We start from the raw sequence: 15,745 nt of genomic DNA, 5'->3' as shown, positions 1-15,745 counted from the left end.
ACCTGTGTTTAAGAAGACCACTAAAATCGAGCTCTCCAGCATCTTCTTGACCTTCACCACTGTTGTAAAAGAAATATAATAATAACAATAATAATAATGAAAGCCAGGCATATTTGCAAGTATTCATTTGTCACAACTAATTAAATCACAGAAGCAAGGTAAATATATACTGTCAATAAAAAGATAAAAGTACATTTTCAATATAGACATTCTGTACATTGGCATGTCACATAAATATTCGTGGAACATTTACATAATTGACACAGAAGTCTGCTTAAAAATTCATAATCATTATTTAAAGAAGTAGATTCAATGTCAGATTATTTACAAAGCTAAAAGAAATCTGCAACTGAGACACCAACAGGAAAAAGATAATAATTTTGACCCACAGAAAATGATAAATAAAGAAAGAGTTCTTCACTGATGGTGAATGAAGCAAACTGCCATCACCGTCCTAAGCAATGCAAATTTTAAAAAGTATCAAAATTAGGGGTGTATTTAAAATATTATTATTTTTTAATGCTGTGTCCTAACAGAGAATAAATAAAACATATGTTTGCTCCTCCTGGAAAATTTCTGCTTCACCTACTGTCAGGGTCGCACCACTTTAATATTATGTAGTGTGAGATATGGCCAGCCATTCATCCCGGCCAACACCCCCAGGCCACCAGATGGAGCCATCCTTGCAGCAGGGAGATCCCTGAATGCCAGCAGGGAATTATGGACAGTGGACTTTTAATGCACAACCCTGCTGGGTACCATGGGGGCCGCCAGGAGTCGCTGCAGGGAGGCCCAGGGATTGTTATTTGCCTTGTAACCCGGAAGTGCGTCTTAGTCACAGCGACAGAGGGAATGACGTACTTCCGGGATGAAAAAGAAGAGTTTTTGATCTGACCTGGAAGTGATAGAAAGTCACATGGACTGAGGGACAGAAACACTTCCGGGTAACGGACTATAAAAGGACTATGGGAAATCCCAGAGATTGAGCTGAGCTGGGTGGAAGTGTGGCAACCAGTCTGGGAGTGGAGGATTGATTATTGTATTGTGTTATTGTTTATGAGTATTGTGGAGAGGAGGGTGCTTTGTGCACATTTATTATTATTAATAAAGTCATTTTGGACTTTTATCTGGTGTCTGGCATGTGGTCTGAGGGTTCATGGGAGCGAGAGCGCCCAATCTGTCACAGTAGCAAAAAGAAGAGAGGCACCCTGAGAGCTCATTGTCAACACCTTTTAACAGGCAGACTAACTGCCAAGGAGTGTGATGGCAATGCAGTAACAATGTCATAATATAGAGGTGGTTAGCCCTGGGGTGAGGGCCTCCTTTTAAAGTTTTGTAGTTGCATGAAAAAATGCATAGTGGTTACAGGCTAGTGTATGGCAAGTGCCTTTTAAAACATTTACTATGTAGAGGTGCGTGGAACAATTTTGCCAAGAGCACAACATGCAGGAGATATTTGATGAGAAAAATGAGGTTGACACAGGGTAGGCCATCTTTAATATTTCAAAAACAGAGGTATGGTAGCTTATAAGTATATAGCCAGTGCCTTAGAGAAGATAATTAAAAGCATCCCATATAAAAAAAAATGGTACATTCAATAGTTGTGAATATTAGTGAGTCTTCTGGGGCTGTAGTGAAGATGGCAATCCAAAAATAAACTGAGCTTAAGTAGTGTGTCATTACAAATGTCCTTCCACACTGCATCTGCAGCGAGTAGTGTTTAAAAAATATGGAAGCACTCAGCTGTGTGCTCAAGTGAGGGTAAAAAAGACATGCTATTTTCTCTGTGTACAAGTCATTATGGCATTGTGCTTCTTTGTGCTAATGTTGATGTGAGAACTATACATTATCCCTTAGTGTGTAGGCATTTATTCACAACCACTTATGAAAAATGTTTAACTGGTCAATTTCCAATGGATAAATATTACAAATATCAGATATCAATGAATATTCCATTTTTACATAATAATATCCACAACAGCATTACATTAGAAAGTTTATGAAATAGATAAAATAAAACTGCATTGTGTGTCAGACATTAAAGCTTACATTTCACTGGCTTAACAGGCTGTCTAGTGTACATAGTTATTTAAATGTTACCTTCGTTTAAAAGCTGAACGGATGTCAATATTTTGTGAAACATCTGGAACCTCTGTAAAATATTAAAAAGGTGATTGCTTGCAGCTGTAATTTTCTGTTTTTCGACTGAACTGCAATGCATGAATTTTAAAGGCATAAAGTAAAATTGTTACCTATAACCTCCAAATCAAAAGAACAGCTATCAAATTTATCCTTATATGTTACTTCACAACGGTAATTCCCGGCATAATTTTCCTTTGCTTTGATGATGTGCATTTCAAATGTATGAATCTGTAAAAAAAATTGTCATTAGTACAAGAAGAATATAAAATGTACAGTAATTCACCAAAGATATACTTTACATGAACTGTATTTTAAAAGAGAGCTATAATTTCCTCTAAGTAAAACTTTTTTACCTTCTAAACACTTCACAATTTACAAGATGTATGTCTAATATATCCATCATGAAATTCTTTGCATTTAGACATAGTTATACCCATGATGCACTCCCACATATTTATGTCTCCATTTTGGTATAATGCATAATTCATACAGTTTGTAAAGTAAAAATCAATAGTGATAGCTTCCATAAGGATGTCAATGTTTGGAAGGTTGAGTGTTAAGAGGTAAAACAGCCTAAGATGAAGATTTACTTTTGAGAAGAAAAATTAGATGAAAAACATTATACAAGGAAGTGTCCAGAGTTTCTCCTGGTTTGAATTTCCTATTCACTAGGCTTCTTGATATTGCTGGCTATTTTGTTTTATGTAATCTTTGTACAGATCTGCTGCTTGTCTTGCAATTGGTAACCTGGCTCAGGTCGATTCTTACTTTGCACTTTACTGTAAACTTCAGAGATTCACTCCAGCTCCCTTCTAATCCTGAACTGGATTAAGTGGGTTCAAAAATGGATGAACAGATTAACAGATTGCTTAAAAGTAGTTTCCCTTTGACCAATTACTAGCCTACTTTGCGTGCATAAAAATATTGGACTGTAGTACAAGACTGGTTATTCAGACAACCAACTATCCGTTCTTTTAGTAAATGTAATTTAGCTCCAATATATGCTTTAATACCAATGAATGCCAAAGCAGACAAGCATTCATTTATTAATAATGTAACAAGAGATTATTCCCTGACATTTTTCCACACATGGGATGATGTTAAGATAATGAAAATGTCAGCAATTGCAGTGAGATAAAATAATCAAGAAAATGAAAAATAAAGACAATTTATTTCTCAACTGGACCTTCTTAGTCTAACTATCTGGTCAGGTTGCTTACTCACTTTTTAGTACCATTATATCAGGTTAGTTAAATAAAATGGAGTACTATATTTTAATACATTTTTGTTTATCATTGCATCAAAAAGTGGAGACTTGTTGCATGTTGGCTACATGTACGTATTTCAATGTACTCTGTACCCATAACAATATTACTATTACTACTTCTAAAAATAGTACTACAATAAAGCATTATTTTCTTACTTCTTGAAATTACAAACACACGCATGCTTTTAAAAAAACCTAGCTGTATCTCTTTAGAACATAGTCCCCCATCCTTCTGCCATTAAACCTTCTGCCTCCCATTAAAAGACACCCTCAAATTACTTCCAACCAAATCCTAAAATTCCAAAACTGCTGCAGGGGTCAGCAGAGACTCTTTAGAGTTTAACAGCTACCATTCTAGAGCTAACTAAAATGCCACCTGGTGTGCCACTCATTGACTTGATTGAGTTGCTAGAGTCTTCTTGTTATTTTTCAATGTAATTTCACAGGTTTCACTTTCAGAACATTTTTTTTTTTGTTCTTTATTTCGCCTTATACAATTTCTTGTATTAGGAATTTGTTAGTTTTCGCATACCCCTTGGGGTCAGAGCACAGGGTCAGCCATTGTACAATGCCCCTGGAGCAATTGAAGGTTAAGGGCCTTGCTCAAGGGCCCAGCAGAGTAGGACCTCTTTTGGCAGTGACGGGGATTCGAACCAGCAACCTTCAGGATACCAACGCTGATCCTTAGCCTCAGAGCCACCACATTTTCATATCATCTCCCAAATGCCATTCAGAGGTGTGCTCTGACAGACACTGTTGGTCCCTCTCTCACTGGAATACTTCCACTGGAACAAGAACAGCCCCCAATCAATGTGACCCCAAGGCAACGTGCCCGGTAACAACTTAGAACATTTTTTAGACCCATGAATGTGACTGTAAAATTGAAAGAACAAAGTTAGCTATGGAGGTTGGTGCATAACATGATTTATATTTTTTGTAAATGCCTGGAAAAGCTTAAGAATCTAATGTAGATGTACAAGTGATTTTTTTATTATGTACACTAATATGGCTTTTACTGATCTTAGGTGAAAAGTCAGATGGGTTGTGCTGATTTCTTATCTGCTCATCCATTTTGCTCAACTCATTTTTCCCAGTCTGGGTTGTAGGAAACAAGAGGTTATTGAAGCAGTAATAGTAGTGAGCACAAGGCAGGAACCAGCCATGGATACTGTATTGTATTGCTCAGTTAACTGTATGTCTTTGAATTGAAGAAGGAAAACCAGAAGAATAGAGAAACTATGTACATTTTACATAAAAACTAACTCATCTAAAAGATATTACCTATAATTAGTAACTAACAAAGACTTAGTATACAACAGTACTCTGGATGTCTGCGCTCTTTTGTCTCTACCTTTTGAACACGATCATATGATTCTTTCAGTTGGAGATGTTTTCCAGTTTTGCTCGCAAGATCCATCCATTTTCCTTTAAACCACTTAATTGTGGGTTTTCTTAGAAGGTCTTTTGCCTCAACCTTTGCTATAAAAGTGATATCACCACCTTGAAAGAACAAAATGTTTAATTAGCTAAAAAAACTATCCTTAATTTAAAAAACATAAACAATATTTAACCCCACTTCATTCATTCCTTCTAACCAATTTAACTGAATGTGGAGTTGCAAGGAACTAAAGTGTCTTTGAAGCATTTGCAACATTGGTGCCATTACTTAAATTTGTGAAATACTTGATATTCCATGCCTGCTTGTACAAGAGGAATAAATAAATAGATGACCTGCATCTACTTAACACTAAGGTAGTACACACCAGTGTCAAACAGAAGCATATTGCTTTTCACAGATGAAGTGTATTATTGTTGATAACAATATGCATCTTTATTTGTAATTATGCCTTCTTTACACCACACCATTTAGGCATCAACAAAACAATTGAAAGAGCTATATAAGACATACCTCATTTAAATACATAATATTTCAAAATAAAGGAGAAACGTTATTAAAATGCGTTGATAAAATGGGGTAGGGGTAGTATAGGTGACATCCCTTGACTTCTTTAGCATCATTTTAGCCCACAGTAATATGTACACTTTTAAGGCCAATACTTCACATCATTAAGGAAACCTGACTGATTAAAATTTATTAATCAGTCAAATCAGTCATTTTCAAAGCAATCCAAACAAATAACTGTAATGTCAAGTTCAGATAAAAAAATGAAACAAAAATTACTTTCCTTTTTACTTCCTTTCCCATGTGCAAACATACTTTTTCACTTTTAATAATGCTTTCAATTTACTGTTCAAGAACTACACATTCATTTATTAATTTTCAATTTCTTATTTGTTTAAATCATTACACTTATTTAAAAACATTTATCCACCAGACTCAAAGTAGTGGAAATTAACTAAATAAATTTTATCTAGAGTAAAGTAGCTTCCTCTATATGATAGATGCTTTAAAGTTTGCCCCTTGCTAAAATGCTACAAAAATACATAATGTGCCCAAAATACAGTACACCAAATTTTTCACAGTACATTGCACTGCTAATGGAATCTTTATGAATTTAACTGGTTTAATAAGAAAGTACATCTATCTATTATAAAAAGAAATCCTGTCCCCTGTCCTGATAGTCTACGATACATGATCTTTCTCGGAAGATAATTTAAAGACCCGCGAGACGAAAGAGACCTGCCACGGTGCGTCTCACGGGAACATAGAACGAGAGTCTTGCAAGACACACCCTTCTTACAACCAATATAAAAAAAAACAAATCAGTAGTGTAAAGGCAGTCATGTAGCACACACAGCTCCAGGGCTCTCTGTGCATATAAAGTGTATAAGGTCAATACGGTAGAAATGAACAGGGTAGAAATGAAACGTCGACGATTAAACGAAGGAGAAAGAAAAGCGCGGAGAAAAGAGACTCAAAATGCGTTGCACAGAAAAAAGAGCAAAAAAGAATAATCGAGGTGCAAATTCAGAAAATAAGGAAAGTAATTATCAGCCCGGAACAAGTGGAATTGAAAAAAAAGCACGTCCAATCCGGCTCAGAATTAAATGACAGTGAGTAAAAGACAAAGTAGAACATAGAGATGTTTACAAACGTTGGCACTAAACACATGCAGAGCAGGTTAGAGACTATGAAACCATTGAAATTAGAAAGGCTCAAAAAAAAAAAAAAAAAAAAAAAAGTGTTGGTGCTATACACATGTGGAGAAAGTTAAAGGATATGAAAGTAGGAAAATTAGAAAATATAAAAAAATAAAGATCGCAGTAGCACAAACAAACAAACTGCCTCATTTAACTATGCACCAGTCTAACTTTGGTTTTGCACAATAAATACTACACTGTTGCACCTTAACACTTAATTCTACTTTATTCACATAATTTTACTTATTTATTATGTTCTACTATACTGTTATCTTTCGATCTATGACTTTTTGTTAATCTAACTGATATTCTTCTAACTTTGCACAGTTTTTGATAAGCGGATCAGGATGCATTTCACTGCGTGTTGTCCTGTATAACTATGCATGTGACAAATAAAGAATCTTGAGAATTTCAAAAACGGAGTTTACCGCACATGCATTTATTGGTTACTTTGTTAATGTATATATATTTATCTGTCTGCTTATTTAAAAACCTAAATTTACCCCAGGAGTCAAAAACGTTCTGTCTAGCCCTTGTACAAAAACCTAGACAAAAGCTGGGGTATCACCTTGGTAACCCCATGTACTTTTGGAACTGTGAGAGGATAATAGCACGACTTTACAGACAGGAGTCCAATGCAGAACTCTACTTACTTTGTTACTTTGTAAAAAAAAAAATTATTAAATGCTGATGATGTTCAGTAGATCTTTTTGTCTATGCTGAAATTCCAAACAGAGAAACCTATCCTGACCTCATCAAAAAGATTCAGCATATTGGGACTCGCAAGATTACAAATATTGTTTTTACAGAAGTTCTGAAATAAAAGTGAAACTAATGAAATAGCAACAATTCAAAGAAAAAACAATCTTAAAAGTGTGTATCCGGAAAACCAAATACGGGGGTTGGCGAGCGAAGCGAGCAGGGGGCGAAGCCCCCTAGTAAGATTAAATATAAAATATACATTCAATGGATATACATTCAATTATCCATTTTGAAGATGGAGGACACAAAAGGGTGAGTAAGATTAAGATGGGTAAAGCAGAGGAGGGTTCAGCTAGAGTGGTTTTGGAAATTTTGAATGCAATGGAAGGTGTTGGAGTGTAATGGTTAACAGACCTGACCAAGATTATTTTGTGTGAATGTAGGTTTTCCAGAACATTGCAAAAGACATGTGCTCATTCTGGTATACAAAGGAAAGGATGACCTATTGTATGCGGGTGATAGTGAGAGTTATAGCTTTTGGAACAGATAATGAAGGTTGTTGAAGAAATGTTAGAAAAATAAATCAAGGATCAAGTGAAAGTTGGGTGTCAATGTGTAAGTACGCAAAAACAGTGGACAGTGCAGTAGATGGAAATAGTAAACATTTTGCAGTGATGCCAGAGCTGCACTAGAGATCTACTCTGACTGTTGCTTTTAGTGATGGAGGCGGTGACTAGAAAGGTATACGATGAATTCTAGCTGAGCTCCTTCACTGTGATCATCTCTTATTGATGTTATGGTTAAGGCTTTCAAACCATGAGGTTCTGAGCAGTGGTGTAGCTGGAGTTCACACCACTCAGGGTGGGACGGGGCTTCAATTTGCCGTCCTCCAACGTATCTGAATATGTTAACCTATTTAAATAGAAAATTAAAATGACATATGGAGAAAAATTAAGATACATTTTGCATATATTTATTTATATATAGAGAAACAGCAATATTTTTTCACATATAATTATTTATACGCATCAACTAGACAAGAATATAGTACAGACGCACTGATAAGCCGTGTTCAGATTATTAGTTTAATATAATTACGCTGCGAAAACCAGAACCGGTGTGGTGTAAGGCGCAAGGAAGGAAACAAACCCCGGGCAGGGCGCCAGCCCACCGCAGGGCACACACACGCACATACACCCACCCACACACTAGGGACAATTTAGGATCGCCAATGCACCTAACCTGCATGTCTTTGGACTGTGGGCGGAAACCGGAGTACCCGGAGGAAACCCACGCAGACACAGAGAGAACATGCAAACACCACGCAGGGAGGACCCGGGAAGTGAACCCGGGTCTCCTAACTGCGAGGCAGCAGCGCTACCCACTGCGCCACCGTGCCGCCCACCAATGCAGTAAATTTAAATTTATATATTGGTAATCAACTTTTGAGGAGAAAGTATGGGAGTTCTACTTCTTAAGTGACATGAATTCAGACAGAGGTGTGGAGTGTAACATAGTGAGAAGAAGACAGATGCCAAATTTAGAGAAGAACTTGGTGTTGAGGTGATTAGATGTTGTGCTGAGGAGAAGCAGACTAAGGTGGTTTAGGAATGCAGAGCAAAAGGAAGGGAAGGATTGGGTGAAGAGATGCAACAAGATAGAGACGGAGGGAATGAGACCAAGAGGGATGCTAAGAAGACATGGTTGGAACTGGATTTCAGGTGACAGAAGATTAATGGGTCTCACCTCAGAACTACAGAGTAGAAGAAAAGATTTTGGGACAACTTGCCAACATAGTTATACAGATAATGGCAGTTAAAGTAATATATCAAACTGTTTCAGTATGCTGTGTATACTATACAAACACACTGCATATTGCATTATTGTGGCAATCTTCAAATCTGAATAAGAAGGAGGAGGATAATGAGGAAGAAAGGAATTAAGACTGAAGGTATGACTTACCTACAGAGACTGACCTACTCTGGGGCTTCTCAATCAGCAGAGTTGAGAGCTGGGTGTTCTCATGCTTGTCAATATCATCAGGAGGGGCTTCCCCAAGAGACCATACTGCTCAGCAATGAAGAAAAAATGCAATGGTCATCCTTTATCCATGCCCTCTACACATCTTGTATTTCAAGTTCATTTTTGGCTTCTGTGCAATGTAAACTAAATTGGCATAGCAATCATTTGGTTGATGTTCTTTTGCTACTGTGTTTAAAATAAAGAATACAAAAAATGTTTACATTTTTGTCAAAAGAAGTATCCTATATTTAGAACACCACCAGTAAAACACTCAATCACCAAACTCATTATCTTAATCATAGAGTGCTTCACAATCACAAAACCAATGTAGAAATGATTAAAAAAAACAACAACAAAACACAACACAATAACAAAACACATGTCTTTGCAATGTGGGAAGTTATTGTTTTATCTAAAATAAACCAATAAGGAGACTGTGAGTGACTGGCTGGGCTACAAAATGAATCCAGGTCCCTGGACCTGTACGGCAACAGGGCTTACCAGTACATCATTATGCCATATAATTAAAATTTCAACTATTCCCAAGCAGCTCAACATTTAATAGCATTCACATCTGAGGATTTATGAAATTCTTTTTATTTGCCTCTTTCTCTCTCATGTTTTCTAGCAATTGACATTAAATTAGTTCTTTTTTATTAGTTGTACTATGTTTCTTAATAATAGTCAACAGACCCGAAGCATTACTTTAAACATTTCAGAATATATTACCAGAGTCTTTTCTTCCCGTAGCCGACTCAGGGAGATTATCATCTAAATTAGAACAAAAAATGTACAGTATATTATGAGTGACAGTACAGTGAAGTCTGCAAATAATAGGACATGAACATACAGATGACTGTGACAACACGTCTACAAGGGATATACGCATTATACCAAAATTTGTTAGTGTCAGCTACAAAATAAATTATGTTAATATGCCACCTTCTACCAAAAACGATAGTAATGAATTAACAAATGAAGGTGCTGTTACCTGCCTAAATCATTTTCTTTAAAATATTAACATGTTATTTATGTTATAAATAATGCTGGTAGATTTACAAATTAAACACACACATACAATAAATAAAAAAGATCCAAATAATAAACCATGTATTCCAGCAGACCAAAGGCCAATAATGTTAATTTGCAATTAACAATTAACCTATTGGTCAAAACAAATTTAACAGTCACGTAAGATTTAGTTTGAAAGAAAGGTCTCTTTTTCAGGTAATACTGCCTAACATGAAAAGTAAAAATATTTGTTTACTCTTAACAATTTTCAGTCTTCCCTGCTAAGCTATAAATTTCAACCTACCTTATTATTTAAAATAATTTTCTTTGCAGAAAGGTAAATTTGTGCTAAAAACAATGTTGCATTTAAAATAATAAAGAACATGCTACCATTGTATAATAGATGGCTAACCTGACTCACTTTTCTATTTACTTTGATTTTGCTTCTGCTATTAATATTATTCTACAATATTAAACCTTCCTGCTCTCGGAGCTACAGAATTATTTCTTTTAAAAGAAAAACATAAATGGAACGCTTACTAGGAAGTTCAGTTTGCTTTTGACCAGCACTGACGTCATCTGTGAAGAAAAGCATAAAGAAAACTGAACCCTTTCTGCTAAAATGCTCAACAGAATAATTAAGGTAAAAAGCTGAAAAGGATTATGTTTCAAGAATTTTGCTTTTCAGAAGGGAGAGAAAATTATGTATTCCAGCACAAATAATAACCAAATGTACTGAAGCATCCTGGATAATAACAGTGCATGACAATTTGACATGGTGTCTTCTTTTTTCCTAGATAGCTGCTTGTGTTTTGATTTTGTGTAATATAAGATTTCTTCTATGCCTAGGGATACTAAAGTATATTTCTTATTTTAAAGTAGCATTATGTGTCTGATCTGCAATTAGGTGGTTATTTAAAGGGACTTTATAATGCCACCTCACTTGCCATTAATTAAATGTTCATACAACTTTACACAGATTTTCTTTCTTCTTATCTTGCATCACAAATCAAGTCTGGAATTTTGACAATCAGGACAAGAGCACTACAAAGGTAAAAGAGACAATGGCATGTGCATGCCATAAGGCATTTCAACATGCCTTGCATTGTCTGTGCAGATCGGGGGAGGGGATCCTAGTGCAGAATGGTTGTAATGTCTACTAGTTTTGTATCCAGAAGAACTATTAATTCCTAAATAATACCCTTGATCCATTCATCCAACCATTTGTAATATGTTTATCCCATTTGGGACTACAGGGAGACAGACCTAGAGACATTTTTGAGTTATTCTAGACAATGGTTTGAACTTTGACAGTTACATATCACCCAAAATTAAAGCATCACTTTACCATTCAGATAACAATGTCTGTATGACCCTTTTTATAAAATACTGACCAAAATTATACATCATTTATATATATATACTGTATATATATATATATATATATATATATTGTGATAGATTGAGGTCTCCGTGACCCCTTGAACTCTCAGACTAGACGTCAGACACCAGGTAAAAGTCCAAATAATGATTTATTAATAATAATAATTGTGCACAAAGCACCTTCCTCTCCACAATACTCAATAAAAATAATAACAATAACAATAATCCTCCACACTCCCAGACGCGTTGCCACCCTTCCACCCAGCTCAGCTCGACATCTGGGATTTCCCACAGTCCTTTTATAGTCCTGATCCGGAAGTGTTTCATCCTCTCTGTCCACGTGACTAGGAACACTTCCGGGTCATATAAAAACTCTTCACCCCGGAGGCACGTCGTTTCTTCCTGTCAGGTGATCATGACGCACCTCCGGGTTATAGGGCACATAAGAGTCCGACAACCTCCCTACAGCAACTCCTGGAGGCCCCCATGGTATCCAGCAGGGCTGTGCATATAAACTACAGAGTCCATGATGCCCTGCTGGAATTCGGGGCACGTTCATGCTGTCGGGAGAGCTCCTCCTGGCGGCCTGGGGGTGAGGGCCGGAGTAGAAAGCCAGCAATCCTTCACAATATATATATATATATATATATATATATATATATACTGTATATATATATATATATATATATATATATATATACTGTATATATAGCGACAGCCTGGCACAAGCCTGAGAGAGAGGTTGAAAGATAAGAAAAAAACAGATGGTGGAGCAGGGTGTGATGCATACTTTGTAAAGAGTAGTGTAGTGATTAAGGAGTTGGTAGCTGCTAGATCTAAATAAGTTGGCCAGGGAAATCCTGTTAGATGGCTGTATACTTCAGACACATTTTATGAGTGCCCTAAAGGTCTTTACTCCTGAGGCACAAGATTACCTGGAATGATGTAGGGGATAGTAAGGAGGTATCAGAGGAAAACTGCATGAGAAAAATGAGTGTTCCGCTTTAGCTTCTGAAGGGCAGGCAGCACTTATATCACTATTTGTGGTTGACTCTTTAACTGTAACATAGGGTTCAGAAATGCAAGGAGAACCACCACAACAATAGAAAACTCTTTGAAGGTCATTGACTTTCTGGAAGCATTCATGAAGTGATTCAGGCGACTGCTGTGGAAATAGATTTACATGTAGTGCTTAAAGCCACCTCTTAGCCAGAAGAACTTTGAGCTCAGAGTTTGGAGGTGAATTAGGCAATGTCTCAATTTGGCAGGAACGTGTTAGTGGGCAACGTTTTAGAAAACATATGAGTTTGGAGGTGAAAGAAGGTACTTGTCCCACCATCAGAAGACATATTGTACAATAACTGCACCACCCCATTTGGTAAAAAGTGTTCAAACATCTATAGAATGGCTTATTTCCTGTAGCTGAGGGGATTTTTTACTATTTATTTTCATGTTAACTGTTCTATTTCCTAAATCCTCCTTTTATGTTTATTTTTATCAATAGCTTATTTTTCCAAATGTATTGAAGGAATGATGATTAACAGATGTTCCTCATCACATTATTTTACATAAGTTATGTTTTAATTTGCTAATCTTTGCAATAATGAACCATCCTTTACGCTCTTCAAATGATCCAAAGTTATAATAAATCTAATCTTTCAGATAAAAACACCTTTAAAGTCTGTCAGTAGATAAAAAACATTTTGTGTACAGTAGATAAAAAAATAAGAAGCTCTGCAAGAATGAAAAATGTCAAACACAACTACTTTTAAGGACTCTCTTCTCATATTAAAAAAAACTACTCTGGCTGTTGGCCTTCCTCTCTTTCTCTTGGGTGGGGGTTGAATTGAATTTAGTCTTGTTAAGTTTTACTTGATTGTATGGAATGTTACTTGCTTTTAATAAAATCAATAAAAAAAGAAAAAAAAGTGAAAATAACTGTTAGAACAAATGGAGCCACCACTAGCTCTTTAATTGTGTGATACAGTACTGTATTAATCTGCTCTTGTTTATTTATCTAATGGTCATTCTCATGTTTCTATTTATATTGTACTTAATTCTCTAGCTAGTTTTGGGCACATGTCCCATTTTAAAGATTCAGTTTCTTGAGACTTGGTTCAGAATGTTCAGGAAAGAATCAAACATTTTTCCTTTCAATTTCTCTAGCATGATTATTTCTTTCTTGTGATATGAAGACCAAAGCTGTATTTACTATTCCAAATGAGACTTCACACGTGGGTTAAATGCACCTTCTTAAGCACAAATTCTCTATGAAAATAATTAGCTTTTTATTAAATGATAACATGGGTTCCACTTTAGCTGCTCATATCGTACTGCCTTAAAAATCTTACAATAAGCAAATCTGGCAGTATTAGCCTGATAAACATTTTGCTTAACAGCTGTTGTTCTATTTCTTGTTATGTATTTTATTTCTTCCACTGTATTGCACCTAACAAAACCCACATTATTTTTCTGTCTAGCCTCTGTTTCCTTAGTTTGTAGTGGCCTTCACAAAGAAAGCTTTAAGGGTTTATAAACAGGCCCACCTTTATTGTACACCTATAAATGTTTAATTTTTCCTTTTTATTTTATTTTTCTCCACAACCTTTAAAATATTTTACAAGAAATGCTGACTCTTTGCAAATCCTAACATAATTGTTGCTAAGTCATTGGGCAAAGCTATGGAAAAAGGTGCAATACTGGCAATTTAGTTTTCATTGTAATCCATTTCCTTACATCAGTAACACTTTCATTTCCTTGACTACTTGCTACTGTAAAGTGTTTTGTGTTTTCATTCATTATTTGCTTTCTATCCTTTCTTTTTAGCATTCCTAGATTCACCTTTAATCACATAATATGGTAGGCAGTGTGAAACAGTGATAATAATAATACATTTTATTTATATAGTGCCTTTCCGAAGCTTAAGGCTAAGGCTTTCAATGTCAAATGCTGAGGTTATGTGTTTGAATCTTGCTACTGACATGGTGAAACTATGAGCAAGTCACTCCACTTGTGACTTCACTGAGATCCAATTGGACAAAAAAGAAATGCAACAAATTGTACCTCAGACCTTGTAAGTCAAAAGGTAATAGCCAAGTAATAAGCCTTCCTGTTACTTTTCTTATAAAGTTTATACAACTGTCCTTTCATCAATAACAGATTCCACCTTATTATATTGTTTACTTGTACTATAGAAGAGAATTTTATAGTTTTTTTTAGAGAATTATTGTTTTTGCTACTTTTTCATAGCAAATAACAAACCAATAGCTCAAATAACTTATCTGATTATTATGTTACATTTCCATCCTCATCATTTTATCCTTCTGTCACCATACTAGATAATTGATTCTCCTTAAGTCTATTCAGGGCTTCTAATGTGAATTTTATATATTTTGTACAACATGAAGTTTTTATATATTATTAAAATAAATGGTCAGACTATGATGATGAAAAACATAATTTTTGTAAATTTAGAAACAGAAAGCTTCAATTATAATATGACAATTAAATACTATTTCAACATTTCTGGTTATTATTGTGTATGGATATAGCTGTAATAATTATGCTGGAATATCAGGTCATATGTATTATATTAGCCGTAAAAATTTATATTGCACTACGTACTATATACATATTTTAATCTCCACATGTAGATGTACAGTATATAAAAGGGTGCTTACAGAAGCTTGAATTTTAACTTGGATTTTTCTGTATATCACTAAAATTAATGTATATCCAAGTTTATACATACAGTACTTTAATGTTACAGAAATGTTTAGATACTGTACTATACATGTAGATGGATCTCTGTAGCGTTAAAACAGGGACACATACACATTTCGGGTTTACATGTATACAGTAAATTATACATGTATGAAATTAATACAACAATGAAATATACATACAGTTTGCATAAACACACAAAATTTGAATATACAGTACATTATCCACACTTGTATGTATGAATTATCAGATGAATTGACACAGTATGTACCAACTACTTTTTAATACCTGGATTGATTAATTTATCAAATGAGATAAGGTTATGATTCTCAAAAAATTTACAGTAACACTGAAGGTTGTTTTTACAGTAAGTGTATTAAAATTTATAACCAT

At 35.2% G+C, this 15,745-nt stretch overlaps 1 protein-coding gene across 10 annotated transcripts in view; it reads right to left on the bottom strand.

The window, feature by feature from the left end:
• Positions 1-15,745, bottom strand: part of mybpc1 (myosin binding protein C1) — a 144,198-nt gene that overhangs the window by 72,874 nt on the left and 55,579 nt on the right. For 7 of the 10 annotated variants that reach the window (XM_051928509.1, XM_051928478.1, XM_051928494.1 and 4 more), the window contains 7 exons: positions 10,787-10,825; positions 9,965-10,006; positions 9,176-9,280; positions 4,761-4,909; positions 2,253-2,370; positions 2,101-2,152; positions 3-59 (listed from right to left, as the gene is read on the bottom strand). In XM_051928509.1, the coding sequence (XP_051784469.1) occupies positions 3-59; positions 2,101-2,152; positions 2,253-2,370; positions 4,761-4,909; positions 9,176-9,280; positions 9,965-10,006; positions 10,787-10,825 (562 nt within the window). The remainder of the gene's footprint in view (positions 1-2; positions 60-2,100; positions 2,153-2,252; positions 2,371-4,760; positions 4,910-9,175; positions 9,281-9,964; positions 10,007-10,786; positions 10,826-15,745) is intronic. The other 3 variants (XM_051928487.1, XM_051928497.1, XM_051928514.1) reach the window with 1 other exon arrangement.

Source organism: Erpetoichthys calabaricus, chromosome 1 (genome assembly GCF_900747795.2).
Source record: "Erpetoichthys calabaricus chromosome 1, fErpCal1.3, whole genome shotgun sequence".
NCBI lineage: Eukaryota > Metazoa > Chordata > Cladistia > Polypteriformes > Polypteridae > Erpetoichthys > Erpetoichthys calabaricus.
Note: the sequence above shows the minus strand (reverse complement) of the source record. Positions and strands in the feature narration are given on the sequence as shown.